Source organism: Triticum aestivum, chromosome 3B (assembly GCF_018294505.1).
Source record: "Triticum aestivum cultivar Chinese Spring chromosome 3B, IWGSC CS RefSeq v2.1, whole genome shotgun sequence".
Taxonomy (NCBI): domain Eukaryota; kingdom Viridiplantae; phylum Streptophyta; class Magnoliopsida; order Poales; family Poaceae; genus Triticum; species Triticum aestivum.
The window spans coordinates 785,511,193-785,535,484 of NC_057801.1; the positions used below are offsets into that span (position 1 = coordinate 785,511,193).

The window sequence follows — 24,292 nt, forward strand, 5'->3', positions numbered from 1 at the left end:
GCTATCAGCCCATGACCGCTAGCTGGATCAAAGTTTGGCAAGCCATAGAAATTATGTTTTAAGAGAATTAGTTAACTTAGGGTGCGTTGCTGACGAACTTTATTTTGTTGGCCTCCTACCGGTGTGAGGCGCCGTCATGGCTGGAGCTCGCACCGTGTACCGAGTGCTCCTATTTCCCCCAAATGAGAAATGAGCAGCTCTCCGGTGGCTAGCGGAGCATGTGTGGCCCGGAGCCGGCTCCTCTAACATACATAAGGAAAGGCAGAGAAGCACAGTGCTCCTTTTTGTAGATAGTAAGCATGCACGTGCAACGCACGACTCTCAAATATAAAAAAAGTTTTATTAATTTTATTTATGTTTAATCAAGTAAATGTGTTCGTGCGTTGCAGCAGGAGAAACAAAATTCTTGCGTTCCCTCGCGACTAATATGTGTTCTACTTATCCTCTTTCAAAGCTCGCACTCTCATGAGTCGTATTCACCTGGTCACCTCATCATCAAGTACGCGGACACATGCTTGGGGTTGTCACGGTCGAACATGTACTTTATGAACTCTGCCTCCTTCCCAGCTCTTGTGGTGTGGCCGTCATGCGTGCTCAAAGCAAAACTCGGTTATATGATGAAGTTGAATTCACTAAAGAAATTTTTAAAAATAATAATTAAAAGGGTAACAAAATATGTTTTTTAGTGTAAACAGGAATGGTTGGGAGGATTTCCAAGGAATCATGAACCGGAGTCAGAGAAACTCTCATAGGTCCCCTAAAACATTTCCCATCAATCAACGCATAGGGACTCACCTATAAAGATCCTCACTTACAATTTGTTTAACTCCAGCAGACCTCTAAACCTCAACCCCTACATTTCAATGTCCTATATTTTATTAATTTTACGGAAATATCATACATTCATCATTGTAGTACCTTGCATTTTCATTTGAATGAACATTGGTACAATACAGAACTAACACATGAAACAGACAACCAAATAAAACTTAGTAATTCGAAGGCATCTCCGCTCATGCCAAGGAAAATCCCACTCATCGTGTATCGCGTTGCAGAACACATCCAATAGTTATTAATTATTACACTTAATAGTGAAAATACATCTCCGTTAAGTAAAAATGGAACACAAATCAGAACAATCGAATTACCATGGACCTACACGGCCGGTAAGGGCACTCTCAAATCATCTCAAACACATATGATTCTCCAAATTTACATAGATCGATATCTAATTAGTTCAACATGGATTAAACTCCAGTGCATATAGCCAGAATCATTTGTCCTCCGCATGGCAAAAATCTACGAGATCACAAATCATAAAATTGCGAAGTTTATGTTGCCATCTTGTATCCATAATATTTGTTATCCCATATTTTGTCATGGCCGATGACCCACATCTGTGGAGTAATAAAACCGATGCCAGTGCATGATCTTGCTTTCACAGTGTAATATGTTGTTCTAGTGAAAGCAAGTAGGAGTGGATAACTGCACCCGAGTCTACCTTCAGTTCTGCCCCTGAACTCCCTGCTTATGTACAGAGCATGCTAATGTCTCACACCCCTGCAGTTGAAAACTTAAAACAGTATAAACATGCATGTGCAACACATGTCTTACAAATATAAATGTTGATAATCACGATAGATGCTAATAAGTACTATATTATTGGATGTTGTATGTTTTTGCTAAATTTTTAAACATTTTGTTAACTACAATAACAATCAAGCAGACAATATGGTATTTTACTTCAAGAGTTCACACACGAATAGTTTTTGTATGTCAAGAACACAGAGATACTGAGTGCTGATGACCTGATGCGTAGATGAATTTAACCCATTTGCCAGCTAAAATGTAACACACCACATTAAAGTAGTACTACTATCTAAAATAATATATCACATGCACTAAAGTATTAGAAATATCTTTCAACAAGTATCTTCAAATAAATTGAGGTAGATACATGTGGAAACCCTACCGTTGCAAGGTTCAAATCATCAAATATCATCTATTCCAACACATGGATAAATTCGGGCAGTCCATTTGTAGTTGGTTGGCTGTCTGGCCCTTTGCAATACAGTATTAGTTAGCTCCAACCAAATAAATTGTTCTTAAGCTCTGCAAAGACACCTCTTATGTAGCATTCAAGGGAATAAAATCAGTCAAAAATAACAGATATACGGGTATAGAAGCGAGCAGGAATTTGGAGGATCACAGCACTCTCATGCTCTATTGCTTGCTTTTCAAAAGAGAACAAGTCATTGAAGAGCACCACACGCCGAACACTTTTTATCAAGTACCTCGTGGGAAATAGCAACAACAATAAATCGTGAAAAATTAACCGTGTGTAACGCACGTCTCAAGCTCTAACCCAGGGAGATTCACATGGTATAAAAATAAAGCAACTGTTGAAAAAAAAATGTGTACTCAATGTTGTGATGCCATTCAAATAGTATTTTCAAAACAAAGTCACCATTGTGGTCATGATGCTGCATAGAGCAACACCCTGGATCCCTCATGGGCCTATATGGCCGGAGACCTTGGTGGGCGTGTATCCCGGCAACGCCATCTGCGGCCTGATGACTACGACAAAGAATTTGCTCCAGAAGTATAGCTAGCAGTTACTGTATTGTTGGTACGTGACTACTCCGCCACCCCGTCCACTGTTCAGGCTCTTTTGATAGCAGGTGTTGGCCCTAGCTGTGTTAGTGAAAACTAAAGTGATTTTTGAATTTTCAGGTTTAGAGAAATAGGCAGTGCCTAGCTGGCCAGACATCTGAACCTCTCTATATGCAAATTGGAGCGCACAAACCAAGTGAGTTAGCTTCTAAAAAAATGAAGACAAAGAGGTTGGTCGGGATACAAGCTCGCCAATGTAGGATTCAGTCAATGCCAAGCACGTGCCAAGCAAGGGTCAATGCCATCAAATAATTTGTGGATGATTCTGTCAATACCATGCAAGGATCGTTTTGAGTGACGTCGGCATCTCACTTTTCCAATGACCCCCGGCTCCCGGCATCGCCGCTGTGCAATCCAGCCGGCAACAGACAAACAAGCAACACACACACACGCCAGCAGAGAAATCATGCCATACCTCCTGGAACTGGAACCACATTTTGATTTTATGTATGAATCGAAAGATTATTCATGCCCATAGAAAATTGAGTTTTCTCAATATTTATGTTCAAGCAGTCAAAGAAGTAACAAGCGTGCACTGCAGATGTTTCAGTGAATGGAAGAGGAGATAAGATGAGAATAAAGTGTTGATGATTCAGTGTTAAACAACCAGTCCATCCATTGGATAGTTTCACTGAGCATTTGAATTTGATAATGGAAAGCAGTACCTGATTATTTATAGCAGATGTCCACCTGGGAGTCTTTTTTATGAGGTTAACATCAGTACAAGAAACACTTGCAAGTTGTTAAACCAAAGACATTGTGTTAGAATATAACTTGGAAGTAATAATCAGAATATCCTGAATATAATTCAGCTTGCACTTCCATGAATCAATCAGAGATAAAGTTGATCTTTATTTGACATTCAATCAAATTAAATTTGAAGCAAGGTAGAAAGATGCAAGTCACGGCAGGGACAAAAACTATCAATTGATGAATTACCTACTCAAGGGTGTGGTGACTGCAGCCTCGTGCGGCATGGAATGACGGGAACGCACAGAGGAGATGCAAGTGACGACACTTGTGCATGGCTGCATGCGGCAAATACCTCGGTGGGAAAGCAGTGGCCATGATGAAATTCTTGACAACACCCTGTAATCAAGAATATAAATGTTGATATAACCTTAAAATTTAGGACTGCTTGATGACTATAAACCTGACAGTAAAGATGTGCATCGCTGAAAAATGACAAATGAAGTTCAGAACGACGGGTAGATGACAATAAATTTCAGAATCTAAAATGGTGATCCACGACATACTCTTGGTTACATCAATTTGAGAAGCACCGGAAGAGAAGTTGAAGCATCACATCACTGAGGAAATACCGTAATGAAAACAAATCTGAGATGGAAGACCTCCGGCGCGACGGCCTCATGACTGAAGCTTCTTGGCGTGTCCTCTAGCTGCGGATTGGGGAGATGGCGGATACGACACGGGGACGGCGGGGAGGGCCGGCGAGGGCCACTGGGAGGGCGCTGGCATGTCCCCTGACAACAGATTGAGGAGACGACGGGTACGGCGCGGGGCCGGCGGGGAGGGCCGACGAGCGCCACCGGCAGGGCGCTGGTGCAGCCGATCGGGCAACGGGGTGGGCACTCTTGGGGCTGGCGGAGGAGGAAGGGAGTGGTAGCTTCACGTGGGTAAGAGAGGCAGGCGGCGGGGAGCACCGGTTCTTTTGGGCAGGCGGCGTAGCGAGTACAACCACGGCCGCGGGGATGCGCCCCGATCCAACTCCGCGCGCTAGGCGGCCGCCGGAGCCCGCTCGCCGGCGAGCACCTCCTTAGCAGCCACCAGGCCTTACTTCTCCTCCCCTGTCCTCTTATCCTCCCCGAAGATGCGCCGCCTCCCCGATCGTGTTGTCTCTCCTGTATCATATCTTGCCTTTTTTTCCTCGTATGGCTGAACCAATGCGGGCGGCAGAGTTTTCGTCCGCCCAGGAAAATCGCTAAACGCAGTTTGGGGTGAGGCTTAGTGTAATCTTAATCGTTAGATTAAATTAAATGATCCTGATCTGAGGCTGCAATTGGTCCTTACTGTTCTGTGTAGATTAGTGTGGGTGCACTTAGCGATGAATATGTTTGCTTGTTTAATAGTAGTAGAGAAGAAAGAAGGTAAGTCAGAGAGGGGGGTTGGCACTGTAGATAATCTGCTGTAGACGATTAGTGTTGGTAATTAGTGTAGTTAACCACTATGCCACCTTGCTATTAGTGCGGCTATGGCGAAGCAAAGTCAGAGAGGTGTAGCTCTACCTGACTTCCCTTGCAATGTCAGAGGATCTCGTTCCATGTGGCCCAGCCCACCAGCGCTCGAGTTCGAGTCTCGCGTTTCTTCTATAAAACTAAACCACCAAGGATTAGTCCTGGTAGGTTTCATTTTTTTTCTTTGTCCCAATGGGGAACACCGAACTCCCTGAGGGCACGAAGGAGGTGCGTGCTTGCTGGGCTCCACCAGTCTAGTTCCTTTGGATTATTTGTTTTATCATTTCATTTCCTTGTTTCTCTTTCATGTTTTCATTCCACCGGGTTCATGCCGGCTATACCATTTATCTCTAATAAATACTTCCTCCATTCCTAAATGTATGACGTTTTGGTAATTCAAAAGGTCATATATGTAGGAACGGAGGCAGTAAATTGCATTATAAGAAAGTCTCATCATATTTTTGTTGTTAAATTGATAATCTAGGGAGTAGGGATACATGTGACCTTCTATAATAGCACAAAGGGATTATGGAACTAGGCCACTTATCACTAGATTTGTCCTAACCCATGAAACGAGGTGGTAAACCAGCTCAATAAAATCTCAAAGGAACACACAACCCATAGTTTTTCGAAAGCTCCAGCCACCTGCTTCCGTAACCGCACCTCTTAATGCTGGTGCACGTGCCGAAGCCCCTTGGTACTTATTGTTCGTGCCTTGACATGTGGCTCTGCGGGCTTCGAGCATTCTTTCCACCCTTTTCTTCTCCAAGCACAGGTACACACTGCCATGGTTAGTCCTCCAACATACTTGTACGACATAGCCTTGGCAGAACGTAAAATTCCTCTGTAGGTCGAGCTACATGGATCCTCTTATTTTCAGCCCTCCAACATTGCTTTAAGATCCGTACTCTTCAACTAAGTTACAACAATAAGATTTCTTTTTTTTGGTTTCTCTCAGATAAAAGAACTTATAGACTTCAAACTTTGCAGATCAAAAAATCTATACAACGACAATGTGTGAAAAACTTTCAGATTTTTTGGACCGACATAAATATACATAAGGAGGATTTTTTGGTTAAAAAAATAATTTTTCGTATTTAAAATGCATGAAAAAATCAGAAAGTTTTTTCCCATATAGTAATTAGAATGTTTTGTTGTCTTGCAAAGTTTGAAGTTTATACGTTGCTTCGTTTGAGAGAAACAAAAATGACAAATGTGCCTGCACGGATCATGATACAAAAATGGATGACTAAAGTAAGGGGTACCACATAGCTCGAACTACTCAAAACACCCTCTTGGCATTATGATGAAGATAATCGATGGCCTTGGGTAGCAGCGCCTCATCGAGTCGGTCCGAGTGAACATTTACATGTGTTAGGTGTGTTGCCTATCTCTATGGGTCACTTCTATCGCAAAACCGATACTGACATGGGACACTGCAAAAAAAAAATACTGTGCAGGCTGGCTCAGGAGATATGCTTGAAAATCTCAATTTTTTTGCACCTCCATTGTCACTGCCACTGTGACAAGAAGGCACGATGGGGTGCATGCATCCTTGACAACATAATGGTTCTGGACGAAACCATCTGGTCAAAGTTCCATGAACATGGGTCCAGGGGTCATTATGTGCAACATAGGCGAAATCTTTTTGGTAACAACATCGACTGTAGACTTGAACTGAGGCGTCATAACTTGCAAGCACTTGACTCTAGTTCCGATTATGTCTGTACTCTCAGAGAGACGCAGCGTGACCCCAAGTAAAAAGCTGTTCTTGGGCACCTTGTAGTCTTCGACTCTTCGTACACAAAGAATAAACTGGCCTCCAGCCCACCATCCTTGAAACCGACTGCCCGTATGATGATGTAGTGATACCGGACTCCCAGATGCAACACAGGATACATCAGTGTTCCTTTCATCCGCGAAGATGTTCCCGACGAGAGGGATGAAGAACAGATGTTGTCATAGTGTCCCGCCGAGCAGCACAAATCTTATAAATTCACCAGCATCATCGGCAAATCTCTCAAATCTTTGACGGCTGAGGCTCTAGTTATTGAGCAACGATCACTGTCGCAGCCAACGAAAGAGGAGATGAACACCTTGATCGCATGAGCCATCCGTCTAGGAAATGAGGATTGCTTTATCACCTGCGCCGCTGCCTCTTATTCCCGTGAAAGTTTCCAGCATCTGCACGCTGCGTCGTCGGTCTTGGGCAGCGTGATTCAGCTTATTTCGCCAATGGGGCAGCGATATGTCGGTGGTTTGCCACCTGTCGGATGTCTGGAGCGTGGCCTCCATTTTGATGCGCGCCATCTGCAGTCTCTTTAGGCAGCCACCTCATGCTTCTTCATCTGATTTGTCTTGGTTTTTTCTGGTGGTGGCATGTGAGCTAACAACAGGTTAATCTTTGTGGTTTGCAGTCTTTTCATACGGATGGAGACTGGATAATGACCCAACGAGGGGCATACCATGAATTCCGAATGAATCTGTAAGCTATCTCTAGCTTGATGAGTGGATCGAGACCGGCTGAGGTCCCTCTGAGGGAATACCTTTGTTTATTTGAACAGAACCAAGACTCAGATTGCGGTGCTCGGTTCCAAATGAATCAAATCCAACAGGAATCCTCCTAGTGGCGCACCAGAACTACCTTTCACTCAGGTGTATCCGACTACGAGTGACTCCAGGAGGCCAACCATCCAAACCCTCGCAGACTCTGTCCGTCTGTATTCAAGTTTGGCTTCAGTCTGATTGCGGCGTGAAGCATGCTTTAGTGTTCCAACTGGTTTTTATTTTTATCGGGTTGCTCCCAACTGGTTTTATGGGCCGGGGTGCTCCCAACGAGCACGTAGCACCACATGGTTCAACATGGCCTGGGTTTGGCAACACTTGCAAATGCATTTTCATCACAAATTTCCTTAATCTTTCTGCACTTTGACCCTTTGGACTGTGTTAGATGTGTATAGTCTCTGTCTGGTATATTCCCATTGTATAAGGAGTTGCCTGCACTTTGTTACACATGTATATATAATATGCCTTTGGTCCTCAGTAAAGATTAGTTGCTCACTTATCCAACATGGTATCTGTTGCCAGGTTCCTCTTCCTCTCCCGCACACTGCAGCTCCGTGCCTAGCTTCCTCGTCGCCGGCCACCTCCTCCCTCGTCGCCGGCCATCTTCTCTGCGGCTGCAGCTGGCCGTCCGGCGCCGTCCTTGCGCCCGGCAGAAGTCTGCAGCTTCTCCTGCAGCTGCTCTGTCCGTGCCCGCGCCGAAGGATGTGACCAGGGACGCGCCCTGCCCGCCCCTGCCTGCTCCCGGCCGCGCTTCTAGTCCGCGCCATGCCTGCCCCCGGCTGCGCCCCAGCCGCTGCCAGGCTGCGGCATCTCCGCCCGTCCGCGCCCCGACCGTGCCCTGTCCGCGCCCACGTCTGTTGCGCCGGCCGCCGACGCCTCAGCCTCCGGCTGGCCGCCGCCACTCCTTCCGCTGCCGCTGGTGCAGCCCAGGGCTAGCCCTCCTCCTGGGCTCCCCCTTCCTCCCGATTCCCCACTCGGGGCTGCATCGGGCTAGCATGAGCCTCTCAGCCCTGATCTAGATCGGGGCGAGTTCACCAGAAAAAAAGGAGAAAAACAGAGATTCCTCATGTCTTCTTCGGGCTATGTTGTTGTTCCTCGGTGCTCAATGATCTTTGATGGCACCAACTACGCTGAGTTTGTGGGGTTCATGTGCATCCATATGCGTGGTCTTCTTCTCTGGGGTGATCTTTCTGGTGAGGTACCCTGCCCGCCATGCCCTGTTGCGCCCGTGGCCAGAATCCCACCAGTGCCGCCGGTACTTGCTGCTGAGGCTTCTCAGGCTGACCGGGATGCAGCCAAGGCCCTTGATGATGCTGCAGTTGATGCTTATGATCAGCAGGTATTTGCTTATTCCGATGCTCTTTCGGTATATCGCTATGATCTGTCTGCGCAATGATGATGCTCGTGTTGCTGCTGTTCTCACTGCGAATGTCCTCCCTTAGTTCTCTTCGGAGTTCATGGGACTTGGCACAGTTGCAGCGATGTGGTCTTATCTCTGTCAGCGCTATCAGCCCTCTGGTGATGCTCTCTACCTATCGGTGGTGCGTCAGGAGCACACACTCCAGCAAGGTGATTCCTTTGTTGATGAGTTCTATTCATAGTGCTCTGCCATGTGGCGTCAGCTTGACTCTCTTCGGACAGTTGTTTGTGGCACCTGTCGTTGTTGTCAGACTACTAGGTCTGATCAGGAGTTTCAGAGGGTCCATGAGTTCTTATCTCATCTCCGTTCTGAGTTTGAGCCCAAACGTGCTCACTTGCTTGCTCGTGGCCATGTCTCTATCTCGGAGGTGCTTTTCGAGCTTCGTGCTGAGGAGACCCGCCTTCGCTCTGCTACTTTGCTGGTGGTTCCGTCTCTGTTGGCTACTTAGTTTCCTGTGTCGTCTGCTCGGCTCACCGCCCCACCGCTCCTACCCACACCTTCAGGGGGGTGGGTCGCCCTGCTTATACTGAGAGGGGCCAGTCGCATCGTGACACCTTCTGTGGCTACTGCTCTCGGCCAGTTCATCTAGAGTCTGATTGCCATGAGAAGAAGCGAGACTAGAGGCGCTCCTCTTCCAGTGAGACTCCTTGATCTTCCTCTACTCCGTCACTCACTGACCAGGACATTGTGAGGCTCAAGCGTCTCTTGGCTTCCTCAGGCTCTTCGTCGACCGGTTCCGCTGTTGCTGTGACTGCATCCATTTCTCGACCACCACAGGCATCTACACAGTCAGGTACATCTTCGTGGGTTCTGGATTTTGGAGCCTCCTTTCATATGTCCTCTGATTCCTCTGTGTTGTCTTCTCTTCGACCTCTTGATTCGCCTGTTAATGTTCTTACCGCCGATGGCACACCTATTCATGTTGCTAGTCGTGGTCTTCTTTACACTCCATCTTTTTCTGTTCCTAGTGTTTCACATGTTCCTCGCCTTACCATGAATCTTTTTTCCGCTGTCCAACTTGCTGATTCTGGTTGTCGTGTCATTCTTGATACCGACTCTTGCTCCATTCAGGATCGTCGCACCAAGACTTTGGTTGGTGCTGGCCCCCGGCGCCGTGAGTCAGAGGGTCTTTGGGAGGTTGACTGGCTTTGTGTTCCATCCGCTGCCACCACTTCTGCCAGCTCCCATGCTCTTGCTACATCTTCGTGTGCGTCCTTCCAGCAATGGCATCATCTCGCCTTGGTCACATCTGTGGCTCTCGCTTGTCTTCTTTAGTTCGTCAGGGCCTCTTAGGGTCTGTATCTGGAGATGTTTCCTTACATTGTAATGGTTGCAGACTTGGCAAACAGACCCAGTTACCTTATCCTACTAGTGAGTCTGTATCTCAGAGTCCTTTTGACTTAGTTCATTCTGATGTCTAGGGTCCTGCTCCCTTTGATTCGAAAGGTGGTCATCGCTACTATGTTTTGTTTATTGATAATTTATCTCGCTACACTTGTCTCTACTTCATGAAATCTCGTAGCAAGGTTCTCTCTATATGCAAATGATTTGCTGCCATGGTTCACACCTGGGGTTTTCCACGCCCATTCGTACTTTTCATGCTGACTCCGCAGGAGAATATATCTCCCAGCTGTTGCATGGTTTTCTCGTGGAACTGGGTACTCTTTCCTAGTTCTCATGTCCTGGTGCTCATGCTCAGAATGGCTTTGCCGAACATAAGCACCGTCATCTACTTGAGACGGCTCGTGCACTGATGATTTCTGCTTCTCTTCTACCCCACTTTTGGACTGAGGTTGTTTCTGCATCCACCTATCTCATCAACATTCAGCCATCGACTGCTCTGCATGGTGGTATTCTTATGGAGTGTCTCACTTGTCGATCTCCTGACTACTCAGTTCTTCCTATGTTTGGATGTCTGTGCTATGTCCTTCTTTCCCCGCGAGAACGCACCAAACTGACTGCTCAGTCGGTTGAGTGTGTTTTCCTTGGCTACAATGATGAGCACAAGGGCTATCGCTGTTGGGACCATGTTGGTCGCCGCTTGCGCATCTCGCGTGATGTGACCTTTGACGAGTCTCGCTCTTACTACCCACGTTCTTCTTCCTCGAGCTTCTCTGTGGACGATATTTCTTTTCTTCTTCTTCCCGATACGCCCTGCTATGTGCCTCATGTTTCACCTCCTCCTCCTGCATCTCTCCTTCCTTCTCCTTCACCACCGACCCCATCTTCCCCATCCTCCTCCTTCACTTCTCCACCATCATCTCTAGTCCGTCGCCCTCTATCACCGTTTCCTCTCCACTATACCCGTCGCCCTCGTTTTGAGGATGCTTCCCTTGACACGCCATCCACCTCTGGTGCACCTCCCTTCACGTCTCCCTCGGTTCAAAACCTCCGTGCTCGGACTCGCCCCTACCTGATCGCTACACACCTGATCCGTACGGTCTCTTTGTTATTGCTGAGCCCACCACCTATCGGACTGCCATGACTCAGCCTGAATGGCAGCTTTGCGATGGCTGAAGAGCTTGCTGCCCTTGAGCACTCTGGCACATGGGATCTGGTTTCTCTCCCTTTTGGTGTTCCTCCCATCACCTGCAAGTGGGTCTACAAGATTAAGACTTGCTCTGATGGTTCTCTTGAGCACTACAAAGCGCGTCTTGTGGCCCGTGGTTTTCAGCAGGAGCAGGGGCGCGATTATGATGAGACATTCGCTCCTATGGCCCAGATGACCACTATCCGCACTCTTCTTGCTGTGGCTTCTGTTCGTCAACAGTCTATCTCTCAACTTGATGTTCAGAATGCTTTTCTCAATGGCGAGTTATGTGACGAGGTTTATATGCAGTCACCACCGGGGTACTATGCTCCTGATGGTATGGTCTGTAGACTTCGCCTCTCCCTCTATGGTCTCAAACAGGCCCATCGCGCCTGGTTTGAGTGCTTCGCCTCTGTGATGACTGCCGCTGGTTTCTTGCCGAGCGATCATGATCCCGTGATGTTTGTTCAAACGTCTCCTCGTGGTCGGACTCTTCTCCTTCTCTATGTTGATGACCTGATCATCACTGGTGACGACTCTGACTACACTGCCTTTGTTAAGGCTCGCCTTCGCGACCAATTCCTCATGACTGATCTTGGTCCACTTTGCTATTTTCTTGGGATTGAGATCTCCTCCACCTCTGATGGCTGATATGTCTCCAACGTATCCATAATTTTTGATTGTTCCATGCTATTATATTACCCGTTTTGGATGTTTATGGGCTTTACATTACACTTTTATATCATTTTTGGGACTAACCTACTAACCGGAGGACCAGCCAAATTGTTGTTTTTTAGCCTATTTTAGTGTTTTGAAGAAAATGAATATCGAACGGAGTCCAAACGGAATGAAACCTTCGGGAGCGAGCTTTTTGGAACAAACGTGATCCAGGGGACTTGGAGTGGACGTCAAGCAACAGAGGAGGCGGCCACGAGGGTGCCCAGCGCGCCCCCTATAGGTGGGCGCGCCCCCCACCCTCATGGGCCCCTCGAGCATCCACCGACATACTTCTTCCTCCTATATCTACCCACGTACCCTGAAACCATCGGCGAGCACCACGAAAAACTATTTCCACCACCGTAACCTTCTGTATCCGCGAGATACCAACTTGGAGCCTTCGTCGGCGCTCCGCCGGAGGGGGAATCGACCACGGAAGGCCTCTACATCATCTCCAAGGCCCTTCCGGTGAGTTGTGAGTAGTTTACCACAGACCTTCGGGTCCATATTTATTACCTAGATGGCTTCTTCTCTCTCTTTGAATCTCAATACAAAGTTCTCCTCGATTTTCTTGGAGATCTATTCGATATAACTCTTTTTGCAGTGTGTTTGTCGAGATCCGATGAATTGTGGGTTTATGATCAAGTTTATCTATGAGAAATATTTGAATCTCCTCTGAATTCTTTTATGTGTGATTAAGTTATCTTTGCAAGTCTCTTCGAATTACAAGTTTGGTTTGGCCTACTAGATTGATCTTTCTTGCAATGGCAGAAGTGCTTAGCTTTGGGTTCAATATTGCGGTGTCCTTTCCCAGTGACAGCAGGGGCAGCAAGGCACGTATTGTATTGTTGCCATCGAGGATAAAAAGATGGGGTTTATATCATATTGCATGAGTTTATCCCTCTACATCATGTCATCTTTCTTAATGCGTTACTCTATTCTTTATGAACTCAATACTCTAGATGCATGCTGAATAGCGGTCGATGTGTGGAGTAATACTACTAGATGCGGGCAGGAGTCGGTCTACTTGTCACGGACGTGATGCCTATATACATGATCATGCCTAGATATTCTCATAATTATTCGCTTTTCTATCAACTACTCGACAGTAATTTGTTCACCCATCGTAATACTTATGCTATCTTCAGAGAAGCCACTAGTGAAACCTATGGCCCCCGGCTCTATCTTTTATCATATAAGTTTGCCATCTACTTTTATTTGGATCTTTTACTTTCCAATCTATATCATAAAAATACCAAAAATATATTTATCTTATCATATTATCTCTATCAGATCTCACTTTCGCAAGTGGCCGTGAAGGGATTGACAACCCATTTATTGTGTTGGTTGCGAGTTCTTGTTTGTTTGTGTAGGTGCATGGGACTTTTGAGGAGACTTCTACTGGATTGATACTTTGGTTCTCAAAAACTGAGGGAAATACTTACGCTACTATTGTTGTATCACCCTTTCCTCTTCAAGGAAAATCAACGCAAGCTCAAGACTTAGCAAGAAGGATTTCTAGCACTGTTGCCGTAGAGGCTTCCACCAAGTCAAATCAAGATTCGACCTCCCGCCAGCGTGCGATTTCCGGCGCCGTTGCCGGGGAGGTCTTCGCTCAAGTCAAGACATACCAAGTACCCATCACAAACTCATCTCCCTCTCATTACATTATTTGCCATTTTCCTCTCGTTTTCCTCTCTCCCACTTCACCATTGCAGTTTTATTTGCCCTCTCTTTGCCAATCTCCTCTCTTTTTCGCTTGCCTTTTTGTTTGCTTGTGTGTTGGATTACTTGTCGCTATGGTGCAAGATAATACCAAATTGTGTGACTTTTCCAATACCAATAATAATGATTTCCTTAGTACTCCGATTGCTCCTCTTAATGATGTTGAGTCTTGTGAAATCAATGCTACTTTGTTGAATCTTGTTATGAAAGATCAATTCTCCGGCCTTCCTAGTGAAGATGGCGCTACCCATCTAAACAACTTTGTTGATTTGTGTGAGATGCAAAAGAAGAAACATATGCATAATGATATTGTTAAATCAAAGTTATTTCAATTTCCACTTAGAGATCGTGCTAAAGTTTGGTTCTCGTCTTTGCCTAAGAATAGTATTGATTCATGGAATAAGTGCAAAGATGCTTTTATCTCTAAGTATTTTCCTCCCGCTAAGATCATCTCTCTTAGGAATGATATTATGAATTTTAAACAACTTGATGATGAGCATGTTGCCCAATCTTGGGAAATAATGAAATTGATGATTCGCAATTGCCCTACTCATGGTTTGAATTTATGGATGATCATACAAAAAATTTATGCCGGATTGAATTTTGCTTCTAGAAATCTTTTCGATTCGGCCGCGGGAGGCACTTTTATGGAAATCACCTTATGAGAAGCTACTAAACTCCTTGATAACATTATGCCTAATTATTTTCAATGGCACACTGAAAGATCTGCTTGTAAAAAAGTGCATGCTATAGAAGAAATTAATGTTTTGAATCGAAAGATGGATGAACTTATGAAATTGTTTGCTAGTAAGAGTGCTCCAATTGATCCTAATGATATGCCTTTGTCTAATTTCATTGAGAATAATAATGAATCTATGGATGTGAATTTTGTTGGTAGGAATAATTTTGGTAACAATGCTTATAGGGGAAACTTTAATTCTAGACCGTTCCCTAGTAATTCCTCTAATAATTATGGAAATTCCTACAATAATTCTTCTGGTAATTTTAATAAGATACCATCTGATTTTGAGAATAGTGTTAAAGAATTTATGATCTCTCAAAAGAATTTTAAAGCCTTGCTTAAAGAAAAAAATTCTTAAAGTTGATGATTTCGCTAGGAACGTTGATAGACTTTTGCTTGATGTTGATTCTTTGAAACTTAGATCTACTCCTCCTAAGCATGATATCAACGAGTCTCTCAAAGCCATGAGAATTTCCATTGATGAGTGCAAAGAAAGAACCGCTAGATTGCGTGCTAAGAAAGATTGCTTTGTAAAAGCGTGTTCTTCTAGTTTCCATGAAAATAATGATAAAGATCTAAAAATTATTGATGTGTCCCCTATTAAATCTTTGTTTTGCAATATGAATCTTAATAATGATGGGACTGGAGATGAGTCAACTTTAGTTAAAAGGCGTCCCAATGATTCGGAGTTTTTAGATCTTGATGCTAAATTTGGTAAAAGTGGGATTGGAGAGGTCAAGAATTTAAATAGCATTGAACCCACTATCTTTGATTTCAAGGAAATTAATTATGATAATTTTTCTTTAGTAGATTGTATTTCCTTGTTGCAATCCGTTCTGAATTCTCCTCATGCTTATAGTCAAAATAAAGCTTTTACCAAACATATTGTTGATGCCTTGATGCAATCTTATGATGAAAAACTTAATTTGGAAGTTTCTATACCTAGAAAACTTTACGATGAGTGGGAACCTACTATAAATATTAAAATTAAAGATCATGAGTGCTATGCTTTGTGTGATTTGGGTGCTAATGTTTCCACGATTCCAAAAACTTTATGTGATATTTTAGGTTTCCATGATCTTGATGATTGCTCTTTAAATTTGCACCTTGCGGATTCCACCATTAAGAAACCTATGGGAAGGATCAATAATGTTATTATTGTTGCAAATAGGAATTATGTGCCCATAGATTTTATCGTTCTTGACATAGATTGCAATCTTTCTTGTCCTATTATTCTTGGTAGACCTTTCCTTAGAACGATTCGCGCAATTATTGATATGAAGGAAGGGAATATTAGATTCAAATTTCCATTAAGGAAAGGCATGGAACACTTTCCAAGAAAGAAATTTAAATTACCTTATGAATCTATCATGCGAGCTACTTGTGAATTGAGTGCCAAAGATGGCACTACATAGATCTATCCTCGCTTTTATGCCTAGGTTGGGGCGTTAACCAATAGCGCTAGTTGGGAGGCAACCAATTTTATTTTAGTTTTTTGTTTTTGCTTATGTTTAGTAATAAATTTTTCATCTACCTTCTGTTTAGTTGTGTTTTATGGTTTAATTAGTGTTTGTGCCAAGTAGAACCTATAGGATAACCTATGGTGATGGTTAATTCGATTCTGCTGAAAAACAGAAACTTTGCACGCACGAAAATAATTTTAGTAATTCACAGAAACGTGATTTTGCATTGATTCGTTTTGCTATAGATCAATAGACAAATTGCCCAGGATTTCCTATTTTGGTAGGATTTTTAGAGTTCCATAAGTATTCGGGAGTTACAGATTGCTACAGACTGTTTTGTTTTTGACAGATTCTGTTTTTCGTGTGTTGTTTGCTTATTTTGATGCATCTATGGCTCGTATTAAGTGGTATGAACCATAGGGAAGTTGGAATACAGTAGGTTTAACAACAATATAAATAAATAATGAGTTCATTACAGTACCTTATGTGGTGGTTTTGCTTTCTTGCACTAACGGAGCTTATGAGATTTCCTGTTGAGTTTTGTGTTGTGAATTTTTCAAGTTTTGGGTAAAGATTTGATGGACTATGGAAAAGAAGTGGCAAGAGCCTAAGCTTGGGGATGCCCATGGGACCCCATGATATTCAAGGATAACCAAAATCCTAAGCTTGGGGATGCCCCGGAAGGCATCCCCTCTTTCGTCTTCGTCTATTGGTAACTTTACTTGGAGCTATATTTTTATTCGCCACATGATATGTGTTTTGCTTGGAGTGTCTTGTATGATATTATTCTTTGCTTTTTAGTTCACCACAATCATCCTTGCTTTACGCACCTTTTTGGAGAAGCCCACTTGATTAGAATTTATTAGAATATGCTATGTTCTTCACTTATATCTTTTGAGCTAGATAGTTTTTGCTCTTGTACTTCACTTATATCTTCTAGAGCACGGCGGTGGCTTAATTTTGAAGAAATTGTTGATCTCTCATTCTTCACTTATATTATTTTTAGAGTCTCTTAAAACAGCATGGTATTTGCTATGGTTATAAAATTGGTCCTAGAATGATGGGCATCCAAATTGGGTATAATAAAAACTATCATAGAAAGTGAATTGGATGCTATAATCAATTTGATACTTGATAATTGTTTTGAGATATGGAGGTGGTGATATTAGAGTCATGCTAGTTGGGTGATTCTGAATTTAAAGAATACTTGTGTTGAAGTTTGTGGTTCCCGTAGCATACACGTATGGTGAACCGCTTTGTGATGAAGTTGGAGCACAATTTTATTTATTGATTGTCTTCCTTATGAGTGGCGGTCGGGGACGAGCGATGGTATTTTCCTACCAGTCTATCCCCCTAGGAGCATGACTTTGTTTTCAATGGATTGTATATTTTTTGCAATGAGTATATGAGTTCTTTATGACTAATGTTGAGTCCATGGATTATACCCACTCTCACCCTTCCACCATTGCTAGCCTTTCTTGTGTCGCGCTATGTTCACCGGTACCATACACCCACCACATACCTTCCTCAAAACAGCCACCATACCTACCTATTATGACATTTCCATAGCCATTTCGAGATATATTTCCATGCAACTTTCCACTGTGCCGTTTATATGACAGGCATCATCATTGTCATATTGCTCTTTGCATGATCATGTAGCTGACATCGTATTTTTTGCAAGGCCACCTTCATAATTTTTCATACATGTCACTCTTGATTCATTGCATATCCCGGTACACCGCCAGAGGCATTCATATAGAGTCATATCTTGTTTTAAGTATGGAGTTGTAATCTTGAGTTGTAAGTAAATAAAAGTGTGATGATCTTCATTATTAGAGCATTGTCCCAGTGAGGAAAGGATGATGGAGACTATGATTCCCCAATAAGTCAGGATGAGACTTCGGACTTTAAACAAAAGAGGCCAAAGAGACCACCAAATAAAAAAAGAAGGACAAATAAAAAAAAGAGAAAGGTCAAATTAAGAGAGAGAGAGAGAGAGAGAGAGAAGGGACAATGCTACTATCCTTTTTACCACACTTGTGCTTCAAAGTAGCACCATGATCTTCATGATAGAGAGTCTCCTATGTTGTTACTTTCATATACTAGTGGGAATTTTTCATTATATAACTTGGCTTGTATATTCCAATGATTGGCTTCCTCAAATTTCCCTAGGTCTTCCTGAGCAAGCGAGTTGGATGCACACCCCACTTAGTTTTTTTTGTTGAGCTTTCATACACTTATAGCTCCAGTGCATCCGTTGCATGGCAATCCCTACCCGCTCACATTGATATCCATTAATGGGCATCTCCATAGCCCGTTGATACGCCTAGTTGATGTGATACTATCTTCTCCTTTTTTGTCTTCTCCACAACCACCATTCTATTCGACATATAGTGCTATGTCCATGGCTCACGCTCATGTATTGCGTGAAAGTTGAAAAAGTTTGAGATTACTAAAGTATGAAACAATTTCTAGACTTGTCATCAGGGTTGTGCATGATTAAATACTTTGTCTGATGAAGATAGAGCAACATCCAGACTATATGATTTTGTAGGGATAACTTTCTTTAGCCATGTTATTTTGAGAAGACATGATTGCTTGATTTGTATGCTTGAAGTATTACATTTCTTATGTCACTATGAACTTTTATTTTGAATCATTTGGATCTGAATATTCATGCCACAATAAAGAAAATTACATTGAGAATTATGCTAGGTAGCATTCCACATCAAAAATTCTGTTTTTTATCATTTACCTACTCAAGGACGAGCAGGAATTAAGCTTGGGGATGCTCGATACGTCTCCAACGTATCTATAACTTTTGATTGTTCCATGCTATTATATTACACGTTTTGGATGTTTATGGGCTTTACTTTACACTTTTATATCATTTTTGGGACTAACCTACTAACCGGAGGCCCAGCCCAAATTGCTATTTTTTTGCCTATTTCAGTGTTTCGAAGAAAAGGAATATCAAACGGAGTCCAAACGGAATGAAACCTTCGGGAGCGATCTTTTTGGAACAAACGTGATCCAAGGGACTTGGAGTGGATGTCAAGCAACAGAGGAGGCGGCCACGAGGGTTCCCGCCGCGCCTCCTACAGGTGGGCGCGTCCCCCACCCTCGTGGGCCCCTCCAGCGTCCACCAACCTACTTCTTCCTCCTATATATACCCACGTACCCTGAAACCATCGGGGAGCACCACGAAAAACTATTTCCACCGCTGTAACCTTCTGTATCCGCGAGATCCCATCTTGGAGCCTTCGCTGGCGCTCCGCCGGAGGGGGAATCGACCACGGAGGGCCTTTACATCATCTCCATGGCCCTTCCGACGAGTTGTGAGTAGTTTACCACAAACCTTCAGGTCCATAGTTATTAGCTAGATGGCTTCTTCTCTCTCTTTGAATCTCAATACAAAGTTCTCCTCGATCTTCTTGGAGATCTATTCGATGCAACTCTTTTTGCGGTGTGTTTGTCGAGATCGGATGAATTGTGGGTTTATGATCAAGTTTATCTATGAGAAATATTTGAATCTCCTCTGAATTCTTTTATGTGTGGTTAAGTTATCTTTGCAAGTCTCTTCGAATTATCAGTTTGGTTTGGCCTCCTAGATTGATCTTTCTTGCAATGGCAGAAGTGCTTAGCTTTGGGTTCAATCTTGCGGTGTCCTTTCCCAGTGACAGCAGGTGCAACAAGGCACGTATTGTATTATTGCCATCAAGGATAAAAAGATGCGGTTTATATCATATTGCATGAGTTTATCCCTCTACATCATGTCATCTTTCTTAATGTGTTACTCTGTTCTTTATGAACTTAATACTCTAGATGCATGCTGGATAGCGGTCGATGTGTGAAGTAACAGTAGTAGATGCAGGCAGGAGTCGGTCTACTTGTCACGGACGTGATGCCTATATACATGATTACGCCTAGATACTCTCATAATTATTCGCTTTTCTATCAATTGCTCGACAGTAATTTGTTCACCCACCGTAATACTTATGCTATCTTCAGAGATGCCACTAGTGAAACCTATGGCCCCCGGGTCTATCTTTTATCATATAAGTTTGCCATCTACTTTTATTTGGATCTTTTATTTTCCAATCTATATCATAAAAATACCAAAAATATATTTATCTTATCATATTATCTCTATCAGATCTCACTTTCGCAAGTGGCCGTGAAGGGATTGACAACCTCGTTATTGCGTTGGTTGCGAGTTCTTGTTTGTTTGTGTAGGTGCGTGGGACTTTTGAGGAGCCTCCTAATGGATTGATACTTTGGTTCTCAAAAACTGAGGGAAATACATACGCTACTATTGCTGCATCACCCTTTCCTCTTCAAGGAAAACCAACACAAGCTCAAGACGTAGCAATGGCTTCTACATCTCCCAAGAAAAACATATTTAGGATCTTCTTGCTCGCGCTATCTCGGTGATGAGCGCACAGTTGTGAGTCCTATGGAGCTCAACGTGCAGCTTCGTGCCTCTAATGGTGACCCTCTTCCTAATCCCATTCGCTATCGTCACCTTGTTGGCAGTCTTGTCTATCTTGCTGTTACGCGTCCGGACATCTCCTATCTTGTTCACATCCTAAGTAAGTTTGTTTCAGCCCCCACCTCTGTCCATTATAGTCATCTCCTCCGTGTTCTACGATATCTTCGTGGCACGATCTCTCAGCACCTTTTCTTTCCCCGCTCCAGCTCTCTTGAGCTCCAGGCCTACCCTGATGCTACATGGGCTAGTGATCCCTCTGATCGACGCTCGTTGTCTGCTTATTGTGTCTTTCTTGGTGGCTCTCTCATTGCCTGGAAGACAAAGAAACAGACTGCAGTTTCTCCCTCGAGTACAGAGGCTGAGTTGCGAGCCATGGCTATGTTGACGGCTGAGGTGATCTGGTTACGATGGTTACTTGAGGATTTTGGTGTGTCTGCTACTACCTCGACTCCCTTAATGTCTGACAGTACTGGTTCTATCAGTATTGCGTGTGACCCGGTGAAGCATGAGCTCACCAAGAACATCGATGTGGATGCCCACTTTGCTCGTGCTGCTGTGCAGGATCAGACACTCGCTCTTCACTATGTGCCCTCTGAGTTACAGTTGGCGGACTTCTTCACAAAGGCACAGACTCGAGCACGGCATGGCTTTTTCCTCTCCAAACTCAGTGTTGTTGATCCACCATGAGTTTGAGGGGTGGGGGGTACCGTGTTACATGTGTATAGTCTCTGTCTGGTATATCCCTATTGTATAAGGGGTTGCCTGCACTTTGTCACACATGTATATGCAATGGCCTTTGGCCCTCAGTAAAGATTAGTTGCTCACTTATCCAGCAAACTGGACACCTACTTTTATTTAAGAAGCTCTGCAATCATGTACTTCAGGTTCTTCTCCTCCTCCAGCTTATATATCCCTGTCTTTTTATAATTTCATTCCCTCGCTTTGTGGAAATTTGTAGTTGTCCCATCAAGAATCTTCTTTCATGCCAATTCTGCCTTCACCTGAATCAAAGCATGTTCTTTTTGGGCCTTCAGCGCTTATTTTAGTTGTTCGTTCACCACTTTCTGAAGAACATCATTCACATTACCGAGCTCAGCCTATAGCTTCCTTTCTCTAATAATCTTGAAATTTCTTTCAGCACTCACAAGATTACCCCTAACTCTACACCTTTACTCCTCTTGGCCAATGATTTTCTTTAGTGATTCTGCCAACTCCAAATCAACACATTCCACAAAATTCACAAGTAATTCCTTCCTGCATAATATATAATAACATATGTAGATATTGTTCAGGACCTAACACATGACATAATATATGAAAAAACATGTTAAATTCAGTTGAAAATAGAAAATCCCCCAAATCAACCCTAACCGTAGATATTAATAACAAGGCACTCACATCGCTACCCAACGAATCACCGCCAAATCCTTTAGAAGAATGGGACCCATCTCCCCATGACACCACCATAGCGGCAAAGTTGTGGTAGTCAGTCCACTATGGCGCGACCGCAAGAGAGTGGGGAAAGAACAGAGAGAATTGGGGAACACAAGAGAGAAACCTACTGTTTCGGCTTTTTAACCACTCGAGCAAATGACCTAATGGCCTCATCCGCGAGTCGTCTATGTGTGCCATGTCAGCCTGACTAGTGGGTGCCAACAGTCATAAATGTTTAGGATGAGCAAATTGGTAGATCAGCGTTCCGTGTTACAACCCTACCCCAATATTGGTTATGTGATAACCTAGCCAAAAATTGCCTTTTGTGTGTAATTTACTCTCTTGAAAGATGTCACTAACTAGTTGAGCTCACACTGTAAGGGGCTGCTCCTATTTTGCAGTGGGAGCACCTAAACGGAGAGTGCCCTCCCTAGTGAGCGTGTGGGACAGGCGCGTTCTGGCTAGGCTCCACGAGTGGCGTTTCCTTGTAGCTCATTCTAGTCTTTTTTAGATTTTTGTTTTCTCTATTTTTTTGGTTTTTCTTTTGGTTTTCATTCAAGCTGTTATCACTAGTAAATATTGCAATAATATTTACTCCATCCATCCCAAAATAAATATCGCTGAGTTGGTACAACTTTGATACAGAGGAGTAGTTGTCAAATTGATATCTAGGAATACATGTGATCCTCTATACAGAAAGGGAGGGCATATTAAACTTAGACCACTTATAACTATTTTTGTTCTAACAGATTGTGCCAGGTGGTAAACGTGTTATGCAACCTCTTGGAGGATCGCACAACCCATAGTTTTAGGAATGTTCCAAGTATCTGCTTCGTCATTTGTATTCGCTGATCGTTTTGCACTAGACGAAGCCCCATAGCACTCTTAATGTTCCTACCTTGTCGTCTGGCTCTTCGTGCTCCGAGCTTTCTTTCAGCACTCGTCTTCTCCACGCATACGTGTGCACTGCCATGGTTAAACCTCCAGCATACCTGGTACGACATAGCCTCGGTATTATGATGAAGATAATCTATCGCCTTAGGCATCATCATCTCATCGAGTTGGTCCAGGTGAACATTTACATGCGTGAGGTGGTGTCGATTCTCTCTATCGATCACTTCTATTGTGGAACCAAGAGACTTAGGGTCCTCAAGAGAATCATGAGGCATGAATAATATTCCAAGCTTCAATGGTTCGCAATTTTCTAAAGATGACTTGTCATCATGACCACCAAGTACGGTTGATCCTGGCAGGTTTTTGTACTCAGACAGTGAGATGTGATGCTGCAAAAACAATTGGCAGACTGGTTCAGGAAATATGCTCGAAAACTTCAATTTGTTTCCGCTTCCATTGCAGCTACTATGGCAAGAAGGCACACCGCCGTGCTCGAATCCTTGACAACATAATGGATCTGGGCGGAACCATTCAGTCAAAGCTCCATCGACATGAGCCAAGTGTTTCTTGTGTGCAATATAGGAGAAATCTTGCATAGGGAGATGGGTGATCTCCTTGATAACAAAGTCGGTGTAGACTTGAAGTGAGGTGTCATAACTCGCAAGCACTTGACTATGGTTCCGATTATGTCTGTACTCTCAGACAGACGCAGCATGACCCCGAGGCAAAAACTATTTTTGGGCACCTTGCAATCTTTGTAAATGAAGGATAGAAAGGCTTCCATCCCACGCTCCTGGAAATTGATCGGCCTTATGCGGAAGTAGTGATACTGACCTTGCGGGTGCAACAACTGATACATGATCATTTTGCCCATGAAGATCTGCCCAATGAGAGGGTCGAAGAACAGGTTCTGACGTGGTGTCCCGCCGAGCTGCACATATCTGATAAATTCATCAGCACCATCAGCAAGCCTCTCGAATCTTCGAACAGCAGCGGCGGTGGCACTCCCTGTAGAGTGATGATCATTGTCGTGGCTAACGAAAGAGGAGATGAACACCCTGGTCGCATGAGACATCCGTCTAGGAAATGAGGATTTCTTTACCACCTGATGGGCCTCGCCTTCTTCCCGAGAAAGCAGCTTACATCTGTGTGCTACGTCGTCGCAGTCCTGTGCAGTGCGCTTGAGCTTCTTTCGCCAACGATGGAGAGACGTGTCGGTGATCAGCCACTTGTGGGACGTTTGGACTGCAGCCTCCATTTTGATGCGCGCCATCTCCAACCTCTCTAGGCCACCGTCTCCTGCTGCTTCTTCATCTGCTTTGTCCTCGTTTTTGCAGGTAGGGGCAATGACAGAAATAATCCGGCTAACTGCTTCCCCAAGAATGACAGACTTGACCATCTCAGCCATGGATTGTGATCTCTGAGTAGCGTGCTAATTA

At 43.9% G+C, this 24,292-nt stretch overlaps 1 protein-coding gene across 1 annotated transcript; it reads right to left on the minus strand.

Annotated features, from left to right (window-relative positions):
- Positions 1-2,332: 2,332 nt before the first annotated feature.
- Positions 2,333-24,261, minus strand: LOC123067905 (uncharacterized). The gene is made up of 4 exons (XM_044490490.1): positions 23,997-24,261; positions 23,688-23,861; positions 4,026-4,615; positions 2,333-3,762 (listed from the first exon to the last, which is right to left on the minus strand). The coding sequence occupies exons 1-4, from the start codon at positions 24,259-24,261 to the stop codon at positions 3,613-3,615; spliced, it is 1,179 nt and encodes a 392-aa protein (XP_044346425.1). The 3' UTR covers positions 2,333-3,612.
- Between the last annotated feature and the right edge of the window lie 31 nt (positions 24,262-24,292).

Coding starts and splice junctions, on each gene's coding strand:
- LOC123067905 (XM_044490490.1), bottom strand. CDS start 24,261: ATGGCTGAGATGGTCAAGTCTGTCATTCTTGGGGAAGCAGTTAGCCGG. Junction 23,862..23,996: donor CGACGACGTAGCACACAGAT/GTAAGCTGCTTT, acceptor ATCACTCTACAG/GGAGTGCCACCGCCGCTGCT. Junction 4,616..23,687: donor TCAGTTGTTGCACCCGCAAG/GTCAGTATCACT, acceptor AACTGCGTTTAG/CGATTTTCCTGGGCGGACGA.